General features: G+C 40.6%; 1 protein-coding gene across 1 annotated transcript; it reads right to left on the bottom strand.

Annotated features, from left to right (window-relative positions):
* Positions 1-3334: 3334 nt before the first annotated feature.
* On the bottom strand, positions 3335-21806 carry irak1 (interleukin-1 receptor-associated kinase 1). The gene is made up of 14 exons (XM_017719436.2): positions 21374-21806; positions 17817-17984; positions 15545-15682; positions 14558-14649; positions 14230-14415; positions 13970-14034; positions 13424-13538; positions 12291-12403; positions 11045-11252; positions 10644-10712; positions 10335-10559; positions 8742-9186; positions 6488-6598; positions 3335-3630 (listed from the first exon to the last, which is right to left on the bottom strand). The coding sequence occupies exons 1-14, from the start codon at positions 21483-21485 to the stop codon at positions 3563-3565; spliced, it is 2115 nt and encodes a 704-aa protein (XP_017574925.1). The 5' UTR covers positions 21486-21806; the 3' UTR covers positions 3335-3562.
* Between the last annotated feature and the right edge of the window lie 2489 nt (positions 21807-24295).

The raw sequence follows: 24295 nt of genomic DNA, 5'->3' as shown, positions 1-24295 counted from the left end.
CGTTCACACCTGCGATATTACTATAATTCAGAGTCCCCAACCACAAATAGGCCGCAAAGCAGCCCTTCAGACTGATGGAGACTACACTATGGTTCTACACAGAACCTGTTTGAAAATGCTCCTATGTAGACCCAATAAGGGTTCTTCTATAGTTATTTATTGTTATGTAATTTGACATCACAGCAATAGAATAACCATGGTTATTTGGTGCCATATAGAACCGCCTAAAAACCACTTCAGCATGAACGTTCTTAAAAATCGGGGTTCTTCAAGGGTTCGTTAGTAAATGAAAGGAACAGTCAGAAAACCCTTTGCGTGATTAAATCGGTTGAATGAAATGAACTGCATGAAATGGTTCTACAAACCAAAAAATAATGTAGTATAGATGGTTCTGTATAGAACCCTTATGAAAAGGGTTCTTCTATTGTTATGATGTCAAGCTTGTATCAGTAGAAGAATGCTTTTTTTGGTGCTATATAGAACCATCCACAGCACATTCTCTATCAGTGTGAAGAACACTTTCACAATGCAAAGAACCCCTTTAATCATGCAAAATGAATGTTATAAATAGAACCGTTTACTAAAGAACACTTGAAGTGTGCATAGAACTAAACAGAACCATTACCTTTACTAAAGAACCTTTGCTTAAATGTTCAGTATTTTCACCTTCCCATAGTATTACTGTAGGACTGTCTTACAGTCATCTGTGCCTGTGTAGTGTAATACAGCACAATAAGAGTCTCATAGGAGAAATCCTGTTTACATCCCTGCAGCATCACTGTAGCTCAAGGTTTGTCATCCACAGGGTCACCGGTCACAAGTGGACCGCAAAGCACCCTTAAGTGGTCTCTGGGCCAATGCTGGGGGGTGGCAGTGGTACATAATGGGCTGGTGATGGTACTTTTGAGTGAAAAATAAATATTTTATTTTTTTTCCAAACTGTAAATAATGTTAATCCAATTCCTACAAAAAAAAGCCACCAAGACAGCTTTGTCACTTTTTTGCTTATTGCTTCTAGAAATAACGTACACTCTCCTGGACGTTCCACTTTCTGGTAATTGGTCATTTTTCCACCATTCCACTTTCTGGTAAAGTTAACGTTAGCCTAACATTGACAGTTTATGTTCCCTGTTACAGGTTGCGTACTGCACTGTAGGCACCCAAACGTGGTTGTTTTGAAAATTTCCTGAGCTTTGTTTTCCTGTGGACCTTCTTGGTTTTTAGTGATAAATAGCCAGGCCTTGAGGTGGACGAGGTAGACAGCCCCTCTTATAGTTCTTTCTCAAAGGTTCAATTAATAATGAATAACAAATACTGTAGATCAGCTTCTTATAACCGCTTAATACTTGGGCAAGTTCAACATTTGGCAAACAAACTCAAATCCTCCGTCAAATAAACAAAATTCATCATAATGCAAAAGTAGTTCATTTAAAATATCTAAACCGCAAGATTTCTAACCACTGACTTAGTCAGTGCAAGTATATACACTCAACTCCCACACGTGTACATCAACATTTTCTCATTGAATCAGTCACTCAACTCAAACAAGTATATAAAACTTCATTAAAGTCGTAGCATAAAGACGACAACTACACCATTCCATCTTTTCATAATTACATACTTTGACCAAGCTCAAACTTTGACAAACAGTAAATAAACATTAGGTTAAATAAGCAAAATAAAAGACTCAAAATATATATAATAAGACAGTGGTTTACATAGTGATTACATTCTTCTTTAAAAATAATAATAATAAAAATTCACTATAATACCAGTGGTTGAATAGCAGTGCAGCATGACTGAAATATACTAAATTAAGCATATACTGTAAAAATGACTGCAGTACCTAAATTCAGGTGCAGGTTTCCCCACAACAACACCAGCAAAGTTCAGCTCCTAGAGCAAACATCCCAGTAGATAGTAAACCATTTATTACACATGAAGTACCTCATGGAGTAGATACTGCAGAAGTCATTTGTAATAATGTAGCCCTTCCATTGTTTACCTAGTGAGTTTGTAGGAAGATCAAAGCTGTTGTTTTAAATATTAAGAAAAGTTTAAGATAGTTAGATAGTTCTTTAAAAATTTCTGTACAATTAAATCACAGAGATGTAAACAAAGGCATTCAAAGTGGTTTGGTGCGCAACGTTTCACTGTAAAGAAACTCAAGACGTCTTCACAGGTGGTGACAGGAACCAAGGTCTCAATGTAAAGCAATTTGGCCATTTTATTTACTACCCAAAATCACCAGTGAACCTGCACATCTTCTGAGAAACGTTGAAGATGGTAAAATAAAAACAGTTGAATATCGCGAGAGAAGAAAGTTTTCTTTGGGGAATTTATTCTCCACCACAGTTGGATTTAAAAAAAAAAAAAAGTTTTAGGCCAAAACTTTCTTGAAACTATCACAAAACAATGTCTGACTCACTAGGGCAACACACGGCACTAGAGCACTAGGGCAACACACGGCACTAGAGCACTAGGGCAACACACTGGCACTAGAGCACTAGGGCAGCACACTGGCAATCATTTCATGTAATAACTTTCTGTGAAGGAGCTTTTAGAGGTGTATCGGACATCTGGTTCCCATCACCACCACTGTGAACACTTCTGACCAAGTTTCTCTAGAATAGAGCACTTCACACCAACCTGTCACTCACTGAACGACTCCGTTTAGACCTAAACGATTTACCTATGCAGAACTTTGGAAATGTCACTGGAATTCCCCATTAAGGGAAAAGAAAATACACGCATGTGCTCCTATTACTCTGCAAAGGCCATGTTCATACGAGAAATGCTCTTTTCCTCACAGCACATTCACAGAAGCAACAGTGAAATGTCTATGTTTCCTCAGCAGGAGGGGGATGCATTTTAAATTAGATTAAACATTCATCTTACTTTAACAATCTGAAACATCTGGCAACATTTCTAACTTCATGTTAGCTCCCACACATACAAACAAACAAACACTCGCACATTAAATTAGCGATTCTCACATTAAATTAGCCACTCAAGTACATACATTAAACTTCATTAAACACAGATGAAGTCTGACAGCAGCCAGGCTTAGGATCCTTTCTGCAAATCACAGCAGCACAAGCACACACTTGGAATTGTAGTCCATCTTGTACCAGCGAGCATTCACTTCCAGATGGAAGGTAAGGTTTCAGTACAGGAGGAAGAAGAAGGAGGAGACATCTCTAAGTTATTTCCAGCCCTGCGTAAAAGTGGCTTGCATGCGTAATCTCAACTGCCTAAGAGAATTTGGCAGTAAACTTCGCTTAACACGTTGCCAAAACTATATTACAGATGCCAAAATTCACACACACGACACTTTCCAGTGGCTATGCAACATACTTGTATTGGTCAAGTAAGTCAGAATTCATGGTTCAGCAATAAACAACAGTATCCAAAGAAAACACTTTCTGTAGGTCACCATTTGGTGTTGAGAACTCTGATGTTGGGAAATCCCGACCAGCTCCTGAACTCCTCCGTGTCCGATTTCCTCTTAAGTGTTGGCCTCATACTTCAGCATACGTCAGTTCACATCAGCTCCAGCAACCTAACCAAAATTGCTGGCGCTCTCGTCACTCTCCTCTGGTTCCCGTCTTTGAGAATTTGTTAGTCTGCCTGCAAAGTGAATAAGAGAAACACTGGAGATGATGCCCTGAACAATTTCAGGCACTATAAGAAACAGAAAATAATCACATTTAATTTGCAATATTGGTCAAAACATCACAATTAGATCATTTCCCCAAAACTGATTAAGCCCAATCATCCAAACATTATGCCTGACAACACGAACGGAGTAAGATATTATTACACAGGATCATTTATAGAAACTAGTCGTTGGCAGAATACCAGTTCATCTCGTATGTTCCTTAAATTTCCTCCTCAGATATATTTGGGCCCAATCCCATTTCACCCCTCGCCCCTACCTCTTAGCCCTCCATTTTACATGCTCACGCCTAGGGATAGGGTGTCCTGACTTTTGTTGAGATGAAGGGGTAGGGCGAGGAGAAGGGGAAGGGGTGTTGGGGCTACATGGCCCTCCAAACGGAGGTTTTTCCAGAGGCACAATTCAAATGGAGTGTTATGAGAAAAAAGACAAACTGGCAAAATGACCGCACCAGCGACCAAAGAAACATACAAATGTGAGAAATTCCTCCATCAAAAATGATAATAACCACTGTAATATCTTAGTTTGTCATTTCAATGTATTATGGACATTTTCTTCATAACAAGCATGAAAGAATTGCTAATAGTATGCTAATGTTTCAGTAGCTAGCTAACTTTCCCGCTCCACCTTAAATAGTGCATTAGTTCTGACACCTGAAGCACCAGAATGTACCTTCTGCTCCATTTAAGGTGGAACAGGAAAATTCTAACAAGAAGCTGGTGAATAGCTGACTTCAGCTTCATATCACCACAGAATTAGGGGTGGGTGATAATAAACAATTGTCATATCGCCCCTTTTTGAAGGCGTATGACGCCCTAAATGTAACTAAAGCCCAGCAGTGAGGCGCTGAGCTTTACCCTCCTCTGCTGTCACTGCAGACGGGCAGCGTCGCCTACAGAGCAGCGCTAGTAGCTGTTAATGAAGAAGTGATGCTCTTTTAATTGAAGGGTTCCATTTCAGAGGAGAAGATCTCAACTACTATGCCTTGTTACTCAGTTCCAAGGAGCAAGATGACACTCAAAAACGAGGGGTAGGGCTGAAAATAAGAAATGGGGCTGGGCCTTAGTCACAACCGCTATTCCAGTTGGCCAAAAAAAAGCTGGTTTAGAAGTGTGGAAAAACGATTTGTTGCAAATTCCTGCAGCGTCTTGCAGTCGGAGGCACGTCCGGCCCGCAAATGCTTTTGAATTTTCTATTAATATCCTGTTTCACAATGCTCTGAACTACAGTCCCCAGCATGCACTGCAACAGAAAAAAGTTCACTTAACATCAGCTTAGTAGTTCAAAAACTAGTATTAATGAACTGGCAGCACAGAAAAGATGCCAGGGTGTCTAGTTCAGACAGGTTTAAAAGACTGAGCTCCTGGGGACGTTTAAGTTTTGAATATTTCAAGTATTCCGGTCATATTTCAAGGTCTACTACAAGTGCCTACTGTTTAGGGTTTTGCATATTTTGAATAAACAGTGGTCAGTTCGATTTATAGCAAAATGTAAATAGAAAACAAATAAAACAGGAGTTCTCTGTCCCACAGTTTTGTTGAGATTTTTTAACATGGCCCTTCCAGTAGTGAGTTTCACACCCCTGTTCCACCACTTACAGAAACGATAAGCAAAATGGATTTAATATAATGGATTTAAAGCTGTCTGATGAACATGCAATTAAACCTCATGTATTCTTTGTGGTCAATTAACCCCAATTCAATGTTTAGTGTCTCTAAATAATTCACTGACATCATTTTTTGCTTCATATTTAATGACTTTTCCTAATTTAATGAGGACAACTGAGTAAACATAAAATTAACGTAATATGTTATTAAATTGCTGTACACATTTTATCCGTGTCAGGGTTCTTTGGGGTCAGTTTCAGCCGTATAAATATAGAAAATGTCAATATTTTACACACATTCATTTTGGTTGTTTTGGATGATACTGAGGTCACTATAACATGCAATTTTATAATCTTAAAAACAACAACTTTTCTCTGCTTTAGGGCCCCAACCTAACCAACATAACCACCCCTGTAGTAGTGCAAGAACCAGATTAAGTGACTTTTATTAAACGAGGAAATTTCACCTTGGCATTTAACCCATCCGTGAAGTGAAACACCACATACACACTAGTGAGCACACACACACTAGGGGGCAGTGGGCATACTTGCCCGGAGTGGTGGGCAGCCCTATCCGCAGCACCCGGGGAGCAGTTGGGGGTTAGGTGCCTTGCTCAAGGGCACATTAGTCACGTACTGTCGGCGACCTTCCGGTCACAGGGCCGGTTCCCTCACCTCCAGCCCATGACTGCCCCCACAACCACTGCTAGTTTACATGACATGAGCGAGGGGAAAACATAATTCCCAGCAGAACTTTGATATTTCCTGGAGGTTTAAATTGCTGGGGACAAACTGACCCCAAGAATAAAAGATGTTAGTAAACTTGAGGATAACAGGAGGTTAAAATGGTCACATCTGAAATAATCAACACAGTAACATCCTGAAAAACACTGCCTACATGTGGTAAACTGGACAACGTGCTGTGTTTTCTCTGTGAAGCTATGATGTCTCACTCCCTTTGAGATCAGGCCGGTCTTCACTGATCTGAAAAGTGTGAGCTAAATTTGGCTCTCGCTGGTGAGATCAAAATCACTTGGCTATTGATTTACATGAACAAATAAGATTAAATCTTCAAAGTGCAGCGTCACATTTTGGAACTGTAGGTAATGAATCCAAAAGGGGTTCATTTCCATTTTTCTTTTTAGCACACACATTCTTTAATCCAATAAAATCTGCCATCTGGGAGCATTCTGAGGACTTACATGATGGAGCGGCAGATGAGAGGAGGTCTGAGGTTGGGATTCTGCCTTCTTCATAAAGTGCCATTTTCTCAACCAAGCGCTGCCTGACTGGGTTAATTATCACTCTCTCATCTGCAAAGACAAGGGGAAAAAAGTATCACAGGACAGTCGAGTTCAAAAGCTGCTGAATTTGCTGAACTGTTTTTGGTAAAAAGTGATGAAATACAAAACTCCAAGTATTCCTGAAACATCTAGGCATGTAATCAGACAGGATTTGTTCTTAACTGATCAACAATTACCTGATTTATTTTTACTTTAGTCGATCTGATAAAGATTTTATTGTTCAAATAACATTGGACCCCACCATCCCGTGATTCATATCAGTGTGCTCATTTAGCCCAGTGGTCACCAGCCCCGGTCCTGGACCTCTACCTCCCTGCAGAGCCTAGTTTCAACCGCAACCTGCTCCAGAGAGCGTCCCGATTGGCCGGACCAGATGCATTAGTGTTAGATAAAGCAGGACAGCATGTTAGATGCAGGCTGGCATTAAACTCTGCAGGGAAGTAGATCTCCAGGAGTAAGGTTGGTGACCACCAGGGCTGCCTTGAGGGGTGGGTGGGGCCTGTACCGAGTCATTTTATGCGGGACCCTTCTGACGTGATCCTATTAGAGATTCATTGTTCTTAATCCAGACAAGAAACCAGCAGAAATATTCCTCTGTGTCTTCAATATACTGCATAACAACCAGCAACAACATCCACGCAGCGTAATCCATAAGCGCAGGAAGGTTTAGTTACCCCCACATTACGATAGCTATTTAAATCTGATTTTCTCAGATGGCTAAAACTTTTCCACAGTACTCCATGTTGCCAAGTATACATATAGGGTGCTGACAAAACAAAAGCTTATGTCTCCATTTTTTAAACATAATTTGATAACACCAGCTGTCATTTCAACCGTGCCAAAATTTCATGATGAATGGAGAAATATAAATGCTACCCAATGACACAAATCTCGTCACTAACTTGCATCAAAAGCAAGGAATGATTCTTTTTTTCTCCTGTAAAGTTACTTTTTGGGAGATAATTATTAAATAGGAGTGCCTATTTGATGCAGGTGTGCAATTTTAGTCCCAATTTTCCCTTTTTAAATGATTTTTTTCAGATTTTTGAATGTTAGAAACAACGACAAGCAGTAAGAACCACAATAAACACCAGCCAAAGAGGGCGTGAGGGAAAACTCTTTGGGGAGAATGGTGTATAGGTCATGGCAAAGTGGTTATTTGAAAAAGGAGCCGTGAATATCGACTGCAGCTGCTCACTCACTCATTGGCAAGGCTAAGAGCAGAATTCTTCAACGTGCTGGCTAACCCAGGAAACGGAAGAGACGCTAGTAGAGCGAGCCTGAAATCTGTACCAGGGCTGACATTCAGTTTTCTTGTCTTTCAGTTACAGCCAGCTAATCAGGCAATTGGTAGACAGTTTTATGGGATTTGGGGATCTTGCTTTGCTGCAGTTTCTGATCCCGAAGGCTAAGCCTTCCTTGTCTGCACTCAACCATTGTGTGCATCCCTTAAATCAGGAATGCAAGTCTTATCCGCGAAGGGCCCGCGTGGGTGCAGGTGTTTGTTCCAAACAAGAAGAGCACACCTGATTACACTTGTTCAATCCGTCAGACGCCGTCTTTAAACAGGCAATCATGTGTGCTCCTGCTTTGTTTCAACAAAAACCTGCAGCCACACTGGCCCTTTATATAAGATATGACACCCCTGCCTTAAATGAATTTCTCCTCTCACTGCATTGCCCTGTAAAGTGTGGCCCTGCCCAAGAGACGAGCCTGGGGTCCCCCTAAACTAGCCTGCAAAGTGGGAGCATAAAGATAAAATAAAAAGGTTACTGTCTTTGTTGCTTATTGCTTTCAAAACAGAAAGAATAAAAAAACGTGGCTAAGAAAACACAATAAAAATAAATAAATAAATAAATCAGCCATCAACACCCAGTTAGTGAGCCTGAGAAAAATAAATCAATGATTCAATGAACTTTGGTATCTTGGTTGATTTTTCCAAAACAGGGAAAAACAAATACTGTAACCTGCATAAAGAAAGAGGTGACTTAAAAACTATTTTACTGTTACAGCATTTTATTACAGTGTTTTCAAAACTGGCATTGAGAAATATTGATTTTGAGAGTTAAGCTGTGTTTCCAGTCAACACTCCCAGGCACAGGTAAAAAACAAAACAAAACAAAAACACTATAATGCTCAGCTGAGCTTTTACCTGAACTGCAGCTGGATGGAGCCACAACAGAGAAGTTGCTTGTATGTGTGCTCTTAACATCACTGTGTCCTCCACACCACAGCTGACACTGATTTGTCTGTGGTGCAAAACACTGCGAGAAGCCCTGACTCTCATCCGATTCGCAGGGTGCACGAACTGAGGAGTACCGAGTATCCCATAATCCCTCACTCCTTTGTGACTCTGGGGCTTCTGAGTGAGTCACTGCAGAAGGGAGAGGGAGGGAGCTGTGTTTGTGTGGGCAGCAGTAAGTGTCCTCTTGGGGAACAAGCTTAGAGAACTGATGAGTGAGAAAGTCCAGACAGCGGCTTTCGGAGCACAGCGGCATCGGGGTGGACAGATGCGGAGGAGCCAGAGACGTTTTGACTATGCCAGACCTGCCAAAGGCCTTCAGTCCCAAATGCACGTCTTGAAGAGTTTTGAAGACCTGATGGGAGAGATTACACAATTTAAGACCAAAACAAAACCTCTGAACTGAAATGCATCAGGAGGGTGAGGCTACGTTTAACGAAGCTGAAAATTCATTTATGGGACCTCAAACCGATTTCACTAAAGCCAGCTGAAGTAAAACTAAATTCATGTCACTTCCATCAGAAAAAGGCGTATTCATACCAAGTACAGCTGTTTCAGACTTAAAAAAACAAACAAACACATGCAGGCAATTTTTAACACAGCGAAAACTTCACATCAAGTCCAATGTGTGTGTCTTTTTTTAAAGAAAACAGAAAAGGAATGAAAAATCAACTTTATTTAGTGGCATCACTGAGAACAAACATTTCACAAAAACAATGAGCAGTAACAGAACAGGGTTCACCCAAATACATTAAAAAACAGCTATGAACTATTTCTTTGCTGTTCAAAGGCATTTGGCATCATTCCTCGGCCTTTCAGCTTCCGGAGTGTATTTTTCGTAACCTCTGCACTTTTACAGTGAATGTGCTGCTTGTCGTTTAATCTTTCATGCCACACCACAAGCAAGACAAGCTGTTCTGCTGTCATCACGATGCACTGTGGATTGAACTCTGATAACAGAGCTGTGATCGGTCAGCCTGATTTAACACATCCGTACAACACAGAAAATCAGTAAACTCCAATTAAACTTTTACACAGCGCTGCAGTCCGTCCGTTTTGGACTACAATGCATGTGCATGTGCACATTTTAAAAACTTGACAGTCTTTTAAAAAAATAATAATAATAATTTAAGGTGGAAAATGTACAATTATCCGGTCCCAATTCATTTCTGTACTAGATTACGGTGGTATATATTATATGGCACTGAAACTGAAACGACTATTATATGTAACTGAAACTTCATTTGCATTTGCTGCTACTGAATTTGGGAAGAACATGTTCTATATCAAAGTACATTTGATGTGGAAGTTTGGATGATTTCAGAAATTTGCAAAGCAGCTTATAAGTATTAATGCAGTAGAAACAGTGTCTTGTTTTAAAAATAAAATTTGATTGTTTGGAATTCCTTGGATAACTGAACATGAACTAAGATTAAATGAAAATAAACAGATACATAAATAACAATACAGCTGGTACAGTGGAATGGGCTGCTTTTATCCTACCTCGGTCATTGGAGGCCTTTTCTTTCTCCGGCGGTCTAAGCAGCGGCATGCCAGCTGAGAGAGTTCCCTGGAACCATGAGGGTCAGAAATGCCTTCCGTCATCAGTCGAGGATCCAGATGCTTCTTCCAGATGTTGTCAGCTGCCTGGGAAAAGGCCAGCTCCCGAGAATTCCTCCCTTTGCTGAAGCTCTTCCCATCATCCTCAACTTCTGACACCAGGTCTTTCTGTGTAAAGAAGAGATCGTCTTTAGCCTTTGTTGTTAAATGCTAATAAAACATGCAGATCATTATAAACGAAAAGCTTCTCACCAGGTAGACAGTCTTCGACTTGCTGTCAGTGTCTAAAGCTCTTCTGCCAGTAAGGACCTCCAACAACACCTGTGGGACCAGGAGAATCAGTGAATGAAACTGCTTTGTGCAGAAAGAGTTGAATACTGAACCTGTTACCTGCATATTCCCAGGCATCTGAGACACATTTAAGAATTACAATAATGAACATGAGACTTCATAATAATCTAAAGTAGGTTTTATTGATCAATCCAATTACAATCAAAAGGAGTAGATTTTCTTTGAGTAAAGAAAGTTTTTAATTTTATAGTCAGCCAAAGTCATGTGCTGTCCCATCTAGAACTGGAACGTAGTCCTGTGTGACTATATCAGCCAATTAAGACCTATCAATGCCTCTAAACTAAATAAATGACAGTTCGTACCACTCCGAAGCTGTAGATGTCGATCTCCACGCCCAGCTGGCCATCTTTCAGATATTCATCAGGCAGGTACGCTAGTGTTCCCCGTACTGTCGCTGTCTGAGCCACACTGCTCGTCTTCCCTGGAGTTCTGTTGGGGTTTTGACACAAACGCGCGAGGCCAAAGTCCCCCAGCTTGGGTTCAAGGTGTTCATCAAGAAGGATGTTAGAGCTGTTGGGGGAGGATTTCATTAAACTCAGAAAGTGCACAAAGCGGCAATATCTGTCAATTACTATAGACTATAGACTATGGCCTGGATATCAGAAAGATATTTGGGAAAGAAAAAAAAAAGTTAGAAACTTTAATATATGCTTATTACTACATTATTAAGCACTAACTAGGATGAATTAAACATTTTTCAGAGCACTTTTAATAATTTTTGAAGAAAAAAAAATAATTTTCCAAAAATAGTACTTTCGCTTGAAGCTTTTCCATCATCTCTTTATCCCTGGGAATTAACCCGGCTGTTTTTGCTACAATATATGCAAATGAGCACTGTTCTGATTGGCTGCCCTGTACTGCGCCTCACTGGAAAGGGAGTTTGAGCTGAAACATTCCTTTCACATTCAGTGTGAGTGGGCAGGACTAGACTGCTGTTGGCTGAATAGGCAGATAAAACATTGCATTCAAAAACAAACTGTTTTTGCAGCTTTATTGCCATATATGGTCTTAGTGTACTGTGGCGTGAACAGTATGATTTGAAACTCTTACAATGTTTACATACTTCATCAAAGTCTTATTTCAAAAAAGCAAGGAAAATTGATTTTTTTCCATGATATGGCCCTTTAACAAGTTAATTAAGTAATTAACTGGCTGCTCATCACTACATTATTAAGCAGTAACTAATGAAACAACCTTTCCAGAGCATTTTTATCAATTTAGCTGTGTTACTGCTTCTGGTTTCTGGTTTAAACTGTGTTTCACTTTAGACGCACGTGTTCTCTTTGAGAAAAGAAAAATGTATAAATAAACATGTTCTGGAAATGCTTACCTCACCATAGTTAATGCTAAACAATGTAGTGTTAGGCAGCTTGTTGATATACTGGTTTGTTGAGGCTTCATAAGTGCCTTAGTAGGACATTTACATATGCCTATTTCTCCACATTAAGCAGTTCTAATTTGTATGCTTTGGAAAAGTTTCTTATTTTGAAGTAAATATGATTCATTTATTAGTAAAGAAAAGAGGCTATTCAATCGATTTGGGCCCACCTTTTGACATCTCCATGAATTAGTGCAGGGAAACAAGAATGGAGATACTGAATAGCTTTTGCTGAGCCCAACAAGACATTCACACGCTGTGACCAGGAGAGGGCAGTACTATTCTGTAAGACAAAACAACCAAAAAATGATCTGTTACAAGGATTTGCTAATTAACTTAAGTTACAAGCCCAGTTTCAAAAAAGGTTGGTACAGTAGATCAAATGCAAATAAAAACAGCTAGCAGTGATTTATAAATATACTTTGACCTGGATATGAACAAATACAGTACAAGGACAAAGTGTTTAATGTTTTACCTCATCATTTTGAATTTTGCAAACATACGCTCATTCTGAAATCGGTGGCTGCAAAGCATTTCAAAAAAGCTGTGCGAAAATGTTGAAAAAACATCTTAAACAGGTGATAAAAAAGGAGCATCCAGGAATAACCTAGTCCTTCATGAGCAAGGAGGCCCACCTCTTTCCAAAAAACGCATCAGTAAAAATCCAACAGGACATTAGGTAGTTCACCATCTATGGGCGACCGCAAGGACATTAGGTAGTTCACCGTCTGTGGGCGACCGCAAGGACATTAGGTAGTTCACCGTCTATAGGAGATTGCATGCTCCCGTCCCAACTTTGTGGGAATGTGTTGCAGGCATCAAAATAGGAATGAGCGTGTGTTTACAAAGAAACTGTGGGACTCACTCACCAACTGTTCTTGGTGAAATTTCTTCTTAAAACTCATGCAGTTTTCAAGAAGACTGATATTCACCAATGTTTTTTGTGATTTGTTCTTTGGTCAGAACAGAATCTATGCACACTCAAGAGAACAAAGGGGTGAAAAGTTCTGCGGTTTGAGAACATGTCATGAACCTGACACAGACTTTTTCTTGGAACCTCTCAAGACCAAATTTAAGAAAAAACTCCCAACTTTTTTGGGATTGGGTTTGTAAATCAAGTAAAAGCAGATAAACGTTAAACAGTATAGTGTTTTCCAATACTGAGAGAAGAATACTGATCCCAGAACATCCTGAGATGTTCTTTACACTTCTAAGCTTAAGCACACTGCATATACAAGCCTGAGTTCTCCATTTCCAAATCTTATTTTACTACAATAAAAGGCTGCTCTGAGTGACGTCTTACTTCACAGTGCAGCTGATCCTCCAAAGAGCCACTGGGCATGAAGACATATATGAGGCAGTATGTTCCACCTCCAACACTATAGCCAACCAGGTCCATTATGTTCGGATGCCTGTATCTGTCAGGGAGGGAGAAAATAAGTCGTGTTGAATAAGGACTGAATAAGGACAAAAGTAAGATCACAGAATCGCTGAAAGCACAAAGCAAGAAAGAGCGTGCTTAGATAAAAGCTGCATGACCCCGTTAAGAATCAAACCAAAGGCAACTAACCACAACAAAGGGAGGAGGAGAAGCAGAAGACTTTCGTTTTTTCTAGGCTGAGCTGGCATGTGGCTGGCACAGAAGGCAATGAAAAGTGCAGGTGGGGGAAGTTCCACTATGGGATTTTGTTCATATGAAAAAAAAAAGAAGAAAGAAACAAGTCATTTCTAATACAGTGAGCAGTGCCACCGCAACATGTATGAAAGGAGGAGGAAAAAAGTGAAAGCAAGACGAAGGAAGGCGACGCTCAAGCTGCGAAAGCAAGCATAGAAAGTAAAGCCTTCTTACTGTGAGAGTTGTTCCACCTCGGTTTTAAAGCTTTCCTTCACCACACTCCAGCCCATATGGGAATTCTGCATAAGACATTGAGAAATTCCTATTATCACACAGTCAAAAGACACCTGGCATGGACATCAAATGCACTGTTGAAAAACAAATCCCAAATTTAAATCACTTCCTGCTGAGGCAAAATACAGCTAACAGAAAACGGCTGATGGACCTTCATGATTCTCACACTTTCACATGCATCTTCTCATTCATTCACTCACCTCTTTCAGCCTCTTGACTGCAAAGTCAGTGTTCCTCATGGAGGCGCGGTACACATGCCCAAAGCCTCCCTCTCCGATCTTCCGAGATGCAGAGAAATTGTCTGTGCCCTGCTGCACTTCTACAAACGGCCAGCACAGGACGCTAGCGAACAGAGACGGGCGAGCTGCAAGGCACTCGCAGGAATGCTGCCAACAAACATTATCGCATATGTAAATGAAACCTAAATGACAGCATTTATAACACTGATTTTATAAAAAAAAAAAACAAAAAAAAAAAAAACATTTGTTAGGTGCAGATCTTTCTCATCATCTCTCAATCAGACAGTACCTCGTCTTTCGCAGACTGTGTTGACTGCGGAGACAAGCGCGTCGACTCCAGATCCGGGGGTGGGGGTCCGGGTTTGGGCAGCAGCCTGTTCTCTACAGACACAAACACAATAATCTGAACACTCCCATGAGCCTTGACGATGCCTGAGCTCCAATCAGTTGGCTTGGAGGTACTGGTGCAAATCACACATGTCTAAAAAATGCTGGCACATGGTACAAGACCATTTTCACAAACTGAATAAAATTCCTGCTGACTAGTTTTCTCCACAGCCCAAAGACATGCACAGTACATGCATTAGCATATCCAGTCTGTATATAACAGGCAGAATAAATGATTAAGTAATTAAAAGTAATTATGGTTTGAGGCTTTGATATTTTGAAACGGAATTTCAGAAATCCATAGACTAGGACTGCATGATATGGACAAAGTAACTGTACTGCATTAACACTGCATAATACTCTGCAACTGCTCTATAACTTCTAATATATTTAAAAACTAACTGATGAACACGTGACATAGTTACAACCAGATAATGTCAGGATTATACTGGTATTGGCAGATATTTACTTCTTTATGGTAGAAGAGTTTTGGTGATGCTGGGCTTCAACATCCGTATTTTGTTCATTTTACTGCATTTGCAACCCCACAAAAGACATTTCATAATTATTTTTAATGCTAATCTAACTGGATTTAGTCCCAATTTCTACATTATATAAATGTGTATGCATCAGCATCAAATACACATTGAAAAAAACAATATCAGCATCGGCCCAGTGCATCTGTAGTTACAACTGGTCTGCATTATTTTGAACAACATTATTTGCTTTTTTTTGAATGATGTGGTGGCCCTAAATTCATACAAAAATGCCAACATTGTGCAACACACATGTTTTGTGTTTGGACAGACGTCTCATTTGCATATTGCAGCTTTTGTGTTATCATGCAGCCCTACAATACCAATGGCACAAAAATTTTGTAAGACGTTACCATGGCTGGGAAGCATCAGGGTAACCTCTTTGGATGGGGTAAATAGTGATGAGGGGGGAGTGCTGTAGCGGGTGAGGTTGGAAGGTGGCAGGAAGCTGGGAGGGAGTGAGACAGAGCTAGGCTGTGGAATACGCCTCCCTGCAGGAAAACACACAGAGCTGCGTGAAGAAATGGCTGGAAACGCTGGAAAAATGTGTTTAGATTACAAAGTCATTAAATGTAAACTCTGTAACTGGATGCTTTCATCTAGTCTTAGATGCCTAGAATTTAAAGTTTTCAGCCACAGCGCGCCAAAAAGAGCAGCAGTAATCTTAAAGCTTGAACTTTGTCGACATCCATGAACAACAGCATGTCATACATTATTAGAAGTCACATTAAAGGGATAGGCAGCATGGCAGTCATTGCGATGAATGTCATAATATGTTTTTCTGAGCATAAGGAGGACCATCTGACCAACACTAACCAACTGCATGTTTCATCAGAAAGAGAACATAAATAGATCTGGATTTTGTGCAGAACAATATGTGAAACATAAAACAAAAATAATTGCACTCAGTTTTAAAATGTGACTCAACTGGTGCCTGTGCATCAAAATACTGTGATAAATATAAATTATAATCAATATTAACAATATTTTCAACCTTCTAATTCACACATTATGACAGCAATTAATAAAAAACCTACAATTCACTGTTTTTACATAAAATTGTCCTTGATTTAATTTTCTGGACCTGTTTATTAAATTAAAAAACATAGTCATAATGTGTGCAGGGGTCCTTTTGGAGTGTGTTGCCTTAAAGTAACATTGTGTGGAAGAAAAGGTATAGAGTCGTGTTCGCTGAAGTAGTGAGACCTGACGTGAGACTGGCTAAATCCATTCCACTGTCATACAATGTTGCTTTTAGGCAACAAACATATTTCTGCAAATTCTCAAAAAAACTAATACTGTATGTTTAAATGTGTCCATAAAGAGACAGTATGAATAAGTACATGCTTTTTATTGACCTACTCAAACTCTTCTCTTCATTGTTACCCCATCATTGTCTTTAAATACGTATAACGTTACTGTAAAGTGGGTAAAATCTGTTTGTTGCCCTGAAGCAACATCACACAATAGGGGGTTAACTATTCTAATGCTGAACCACATTAGTAAGTCTAGGTGAGATTATTTCAAAAGTCAATGTGGTTTGAGGCAAATGTGTGATTTCAAGTTTTCAATAAACACATTTTCTGTTTTCTTTCATTTCGATGAGCTGGCCTCAACCCAACTGATGAAAATGCACCCAATTCAATTCTGTTTGTTGCCACTGTGAACACTAAAAATTGGGGAAAATGACTGCAATCAGCTTAAATAATTGCAGCAATTATGTAAAAAAAAATTTTTTAAATCATGGCACGGTGATAAAAAATAAAGTCCCCCCTGATGCCCCTGGAAACAGATTCTCTTACAGGGTAAAATCACCAGTTTCAACGTCTGCTCTCTGCTACAGATAAACGCTGATGACTATGGCAGTGTAGGCAGTTGAAAGGATTAGTGAATTACCACTAGAACAGCAACAAAGGCTAAAAGGAAGATGATGAAGTCCAGATCAAAATGACAGATTTGATCACAAACCATTTTCAAAACAAAACAGCCCAAGCCTAACATACAATGAAGTATATCGGCGACACTTTATTTTCAGTGACCCTTTTCAGACGAAGAAAACACTCAACAGACTCCGAGTAAGACATATGAGGATTAGGTTTTAGGTTGAGGTTAAGGTTAGGGTTAGGATTAGGCCCAGGGTGAGGGTTAGGTTTTGGGTGAGGTTGGAGAAGGGTAGGTTTTGCGTAATAGAAGTAACACATCAACAACACGTCTACTTAAAGTAAGTAATGTATCAACAGAACATCTAGGATATTTACTTCAATGTATTCAGATGCTGCACTGCTGCTACTTCACTGATATGTAGTTGATGTGTTACTGATAATCTGTAAGGAGTTTCTTAATCATCTACAAAAGGACCACTTCAAATAAAGTGTACCAGTCTTTCTTCAGTCCAAGACTAGACCTGACCAGCATCTGCAGGCCTAGTCCACTTACACTTGAGCTTGCAAAATTACTGGCTGTACCTACAGTGTTTTTGCTCTGCACCAACCGAGTTATGAGTTTAAGCAAAACTAATCACACCCAATATTTCTGAAGCGGTAGAGCTGAAAACAGTGGCTAAGCAGTTCATCACAATCGCACGGCTTTCAGAATAAAAGGTAAGGAAGCACTTCATTCACTCACATTTAAGGATGATATCTCTTGGCCTTAACAGCTCCAGGTCTTGGAGGAGGTCCACAAGCTCCCCAACTGTGCCGTTTCTACAGCCCCACTTGTGCATTAGTGTTTCTGTCCGTCGGCTGTTTTGCTCCACCAGCCGTAGTTCAGTCTGATCCGATATTACTTGAGATGCTGGATTGGGAATAAGAACAATTTCAGTCTATCTTCATTAGATAACTTTGAAAAAAGTATGTCAGGAAACTCTGCTAAACATACCCGGAGTGCATTAAGCTACCGATTTAGCACATTCAATGAGCGCAGGCAGACTTTTCTCATGGCCTTTTTTTTTTACCCTTGGTCCACCCACCAACTGACTAAGCAGGCAACCCACGAGGCCTGGATTCCATGTAACGTTAGATATTTTGGCTTCTTGACACAGGAATGAATAAGAGATTCATAAGAGAAGCACTACCAGATCAGTTAAGGGATTGTGTGGGTATTAAACAACAAAGCTATTTCTTTCTCAGCACTGCAGTAACACTGATGTGGTGGTGGTGTGTTAGTGTGTGTTGCGCTAGTCTGAGTGGATCAGACACAGCAGTGCTTCTGGAGTTTTTAAACACTGTGTCCACTCACTGTCCACTCTATTAGACACTCCTACCTTGTGAGTCCACCTTGTAGATGTAAAGTCAGAGGTGACAGCTCATCTGCTGCTGCAGTTTGTGTTGGTCATCCTCTAGACCTTCATCAGTGGTCACAGGATGATGTTGGCTGGATATTTTGGTTGGTGGACTATTCTCAGTCCAGCAGTGACACTGAGGTGTTTAAAAACTCCAGCAGCACTGCTGTGTCTGATCCACTCATACCAGCACAACACACATTAACACACTACCACCACATCAGTGTTACTGCAGTGCTGAGAATGATCCACCACCCAAATAGTACCTGCTCTGTGAGGGTCCATGGGGGTCCTGACCACTGAAGAACAGGGTAAAAGGGGGGCTAACAGAGTGTCAGAGAAACAGATGGACTACAGTCTGTAACTGTAGAACTACAAAGAGTAAGTGGAGCTGATAAAATGGACAGTGAGTGTAGAAACAAGTCATAATGTTATGCCTGATCGGTGTACATTAAAGACGAATTCCACCTATTTTTTCCAAGATTAAATTGAGATGGAAACAAAGTCATTCAGAGTGGCTCATGTAAAATGCACTGGTACACTGGTTTCACTGGTTTCACAAGAAGCAAACCAGAATGTTTCACAGTGGTGGTGTTAGGACCCAGATGCCTTTAAAAGATACCTGGAGGAAGTTGCGCTCTCTGACGCCTGAGACTTCGCTCTAGGACAGTTCTGAGGCAAAGTTTCAGCCTAAAGCATTTTTAAAATTCCTTCATGATGGAGGGGTACATGCAGGGCATTGTGGGGCAAAACAGTCCTCAAATAAAACCTATTTTTCCACGTTGAACACTATTCTACCATTAACAAGCCACATACAACCTCAGGAAGACATGCAAGTCACTACCATTTTGGTAGTCAATAAAATGGTTACATTTGCATGACCCCTGGTTCCCCTCACCACCATAGTGAAGAAATCTCACATCAAACCACTTTGAATGACTTATTTTTTACTTTTTTAACCTCTTATTGCCCAGTTGTGAATTTACGTGACCAAATCGTAAGGCAAATTATTCAGTAACTGCATGAAATAAATGCATTTTTATTTTATTTGCTTTGAAGCTCCCCAAACTAACAGAACATGTGTTTTTGTGTTATGACGCTCTTTGTGTTATTTTCTAAAAGTGATGTTTCCAGAGCAGATCACTGAAGAGTTTGTTCATAGTTTAGAGCCTGTTTATAGTTTAGAGCCCAGATTTGGGGAAAAACGGGTCGACTTTCAGTAGAAAAACAAAGTTCAGCTTCTTTTATTATAAGGGTTTAAAATGACATCGCCGTCTATTAGACTGGAGAGAAGAGTTATGAAATATGAAAGTCATGACGAGGTGTGTTTTGGAACCACCGGTGGTCTCAAGGAGCTGAAGAGGTTAAATACTGTGAAATTCTGAAAAATCTGAGGATTTCCCTTTTTAAACCTAAATGTGAGTTTTAGGTTGATATCACTAAATAAAAGACCTAAGCTTAAAAAATAGTGCCTGTAAACTGGAGCCCCTGTAGCGGAGCCTCATGTCCACCTCTCCATGTTTCCCACCCAGAGGGCGCTATTTGGGGTCCTTTGTGGGACAAGGGTTTAGTTCTCATGTTCATCCTTAGAGAGAAGCGGGACACAACACTCATTGTTTTTTGTAGCGATGAATCATTTCATTTCCCACACTAAATTATCTGGAAGGATCACAAGAATAAAAAAAGGAAAAAAAAGCTCTTTTCTGCATTTTCTGGCTGAAATCCTAACTGGCAGGGTGTCCAATAAACTGAAATACCAATCAAAAAACTGCATTACTGGTTATGAAAATAGCCGAGGGAACGAGTCTGGCTGGGCAATAACACACTATTTATTATTAAAACACAAAGCAATACCACGCTGCTCTGAACATACTGTGTGTCCCGTCAAGACTTGTGGAACAACACCGATGTAGACCAACTGCGTCTTTTATTAGAGAGCAAGATGTGTCCCACTTAACTGGATTTAGTGCAACACAGCAGGTCAAATACTGGATACAAATCACTGCGTCCCCAGTTTTTGTCAGTTCTGGTTATTTTTTTTCTGTTCCAACTGATCAGACACCCTACGGAGCCCCGCTGATGACATCCAGTACAAAAATAAATAAATAAAATCTTAACACGTGGGAACGAGATCCTAATGCGTGGCCTAATGCGACTTAGTAAGACGTGAGAACGAGATCGCGGCCACACATTAGGATCTCGTCCCCACGCTTTACTAAGTCGTGTCCCCCGACTTAATTATCTCGTCCCCACGCCTTACTAAGTCGGGGCCACGCATTGTTATTTATTTATACAGGATGTCACTCCGTAACGATATCTAAAAAAAACTTCCCAATGACATTGCACTGTTTCTTGAGGTATCGAAATACCCACCTTTCTGCCACATCGCACACCACTCGGAACGAGATGTTTATCGGGCGCCAGTGCGGTGATTCTGCGGCTTCGAGCGACCAAAAGCGGCGTCGTTACGCTAAGCTAACTGTCAACAGCTAACTCACCTGAACTAACTAACCACTCGACCAGCGGACATTTAGCTCGATTTCTAAAGAGAACAGCAAGTTCGCCGTTTAGCCAACAACGTCGTTTAATTAATGAAAATTAACACACAAAAATGAGTCGCAAATCAGCTTCACGGGAGCGCCGATGACCTTGATAATCGAGGTGATGTTGTTGGAGAAGTTTCCAGCAGAACTGGCGGAGTTAGCCGAAGCTAGTCGCCCACTAACGACGCTGAGCGCCCAACTTTCTCTCGGGCTGAGGAAGTCGGCTAAGCTAAGCGCTAGCAGCTTTCTCAACGCCGGCTTTTAACGTCTTTAACACAATAAGCCAACTGTCGGACAGGTCGTAGGAAGACATGTTCACCGTGCGAGACAGAAAAATGCACCCGATTAAATCATCTTACCAAATCTCAGCCAGTCGGAGTCAGAGAGCGAGTCCATAACTCTGGTGAACTCGTTCATCCCAGCCGCCGGGAAACTGTAGAGATATTCGCTGTTAAGCCTCAAGTCTGACATCTCTTCAGAGCTGGGAGTTCAACTCGGCGAGGAGAAAACCAGCCGTGTAACTGTTTCGGCGGCTAACGCACGTCTGTCCACATGAGGTCTGAGAGGACGGAGTGAAGCGAGCGAGCGGCTCCCGACAGCGGGCTGAAGGAGTGAGTAATTCCAGCCGCACCGCCTGACATGGATTCTCGTATTTCGCGTGACCGGTTGGATGAGAATTTAAGGTTAGAGAGCCTGGATGTCTCCAAATCCATGTCGTGTCATGTTTGACACTTTTTTCTTTTCCTTTTTCCTCTGTGAGTGTGTGTGTGTGTGTGTGTGTGTGTGTGTGTGTGTGGCAGCCAGCTCGATTTATCACACTTCCTCTTTCCCCACTTGAGAAACAGCAGGGGCGGCGCGAGGCAAGTGTGAGGGGGGCTTTAAATATCGTTTAGCTCCCCCAGAACAATGTACATCATTAGATTAAATCATCAGGGCATTTTCACTGATTCTACATTATTCAACTGTGCCAAAAAACTCTCTCTCTCTCACTCTCACTCTCACTCACTCTCTCTCTCTCTTGATATTTTTTCCAACTATATATATATATATATATATATATATATATATATATATATATATATATATATATGTGTGTGTGTGTGTGTGTGTGTATACACTGCTCAAAAAAATAAAGGGAACACTTAAACAACACAATATAACTCCAAGTTAATCAAACTGTCCACTTAGGAAGCAACACTGATTGACAATCAATTTCATAGGGGTCATTCCTGCAAAATGACCTCCAGCAGGCCACAAATGTGCATGTGTCTGCACAAACGGTTAGAAACCGACTCCATGAGGATGGTATGAGGGCCCGACGTCCACAGATGGGGGTTGTGCTCACAGCCCAACACCGTGCAGGACGCTTGGCATTTGCCAGAGAACACCAGGATTGGCAAATTCACCACTGGTGCCCTGTTCTCTTCACAGATGAAAGCAGGTTCACACTGAGCACATGTGACAGACGTGACAGAGTCTGGAGACGCCGTGGAGAGCGATCTGCTGCCTGCAACATCCTTCAGCATGACCGGTTTGGCAGTGGGTCAGTAATGGTGTGGGGTGGCATTTCTTTGGAGGGCCACACAGCCCTCCATGTGCTCGCCAGAGGTAGCCTGACTGCCATTAGGTACCGAGATGAGATCCTCAGACCCCTTGTGAGACCATGTGAGGCCACACAAAATACTGAGCCTCATTTTGACTTGTTTTAAGGACACTACATCAAAGTTGGATCAGCCTGTCGTGTGTTTTTCCACTTTAATTTTGCGTGTGACTCCAAATCCAGGCCTCCACTGGTTAATAAATTTGATTTCCTTTGATTTTTGTGTGATTTTGTTGTCAGCACATTCAACTTTGTACAGAACAAAGTATTCAATGAGAATATTTCATTAATTCAGATCTAGGATGTGTTATTTGAGAGTTCCATTTTTTTTATGTGTGTGTGTGTGTGTGTGTGTGTGTGTGTGTGTGTGTAACCTTGTATCACCAAAATGAGAACTTCACAGGAGAAGGAAAAAACATACTTTATGTTTAGTGTAATGTAGTGTTAATGCAACCAGACTTTTTTCCAAGTAATTTAGGGACATTTCTATTGGTTCATTCATCATGAAATTTACAAAAAATGTATAGCATAATGGGAATTTTCAAATTATGTCAAAAACAGAAAACGACAAAAATGGATACATGAGGTGTGTGTGTGTGTGTGTGTGTGTGTATATACACTTTTTAGTTACCTCACCTTCTCACCTGTGTACATGATTTGATTTGACTAAATGCTTAGGCCCCCCATCCATAGTTCTCTAGTGAGGCCCCTGAGTAACAGGCTGCAAACCTGCACTCCTGACACAGCGTTTCTTTTAAAGGAAGTAATTTAGATTTCGTACGCAAGTTGACTCATAATTTGCCTTCGTGAAGAAGTGTGCTGCAAGTGCTGAGCTCCATGTCACCAAGAAGTAAAAACATCTGGTTTTCCTTCAGTTTCGCATCTCCAGCAGAAGCTAGAAGGGGCTTTTTTTTGAAGACACCCGGCTCTGTGGTTTGTGGTTAAGACTTAGAGTAGCAGAGGTCCCACCTTAGAAGACTGCAGGGTAAAATAGTGTGTGCAGCTCATAATGTGTCAATGGTAATATACAGTAGCTAAAATAACTACTATGATCTTGTAATTACAGAGTAAAAACATCAGAATGTGTTAAAGTAAAAAGGTCAGTCAAATTATGAAGGTGTGTTAATTTGCAGTATTAAATCTTGCTGGAGTTCAAGACTCCAGTCATGCAGTATTTCACACATTGCCACATTTAAAGGGCAATTCCACCAGGTTGAATTTTTTTTTTCTATAATTAAACGGTCTAAATGTTAACACAGTCATCCAGAGTGTTTTGGTGTGAAATGCTCCGTTTTAGAGAAACGTACCGCGTGATAATTGTTCACAGTGGTGGCGATAGGAACCAGACATCCGAAGCGTGACCTCGCACAAAGTTATGACTTGTAATGGTTCCAAATACGCTGCCTGATGCCTAAGACATGATTTAAGATTCAGTTGGTTTATCATCAGCTATAATAAGGTTTTGTGTTAAACCTTTTTTGCATGCAGCGCATTCGAACGCAAAATGGTACCCATTTTTATGTACCATTATTTTACCACCATCAACATTACATATAACATTTCAGAAGATTCAGTGATTGAATTGAATAGAACAGCTTTTTTCCATATTGCCAATGTATAGTGTATCATTATAGTCTGTCCATTTGTGTTACACTGCATGTTTATGTGTATTGCACTACTA

The sequence above is a fragment of the Pygocentrus nattereri genome, chromosome 28 (genome assembly GCF_015220715.1).
Source record: "Pygocentrus nattereri isolate fPygNat1 chromosome 28, fPygNat1.pri, whole genome shotgun sequence".
NCBI lineage: Eukaryota > Metazoa > Chordata > Actinopteri > Characiformes > Serrasalmidae > Pygocentrus > Pygocentrus nattereri.
The sequence above is the reverse complement of the archived record's forward strand: the minus strand, read 5'-3'. Positions and strand labels throughout refer to the sequence as shown.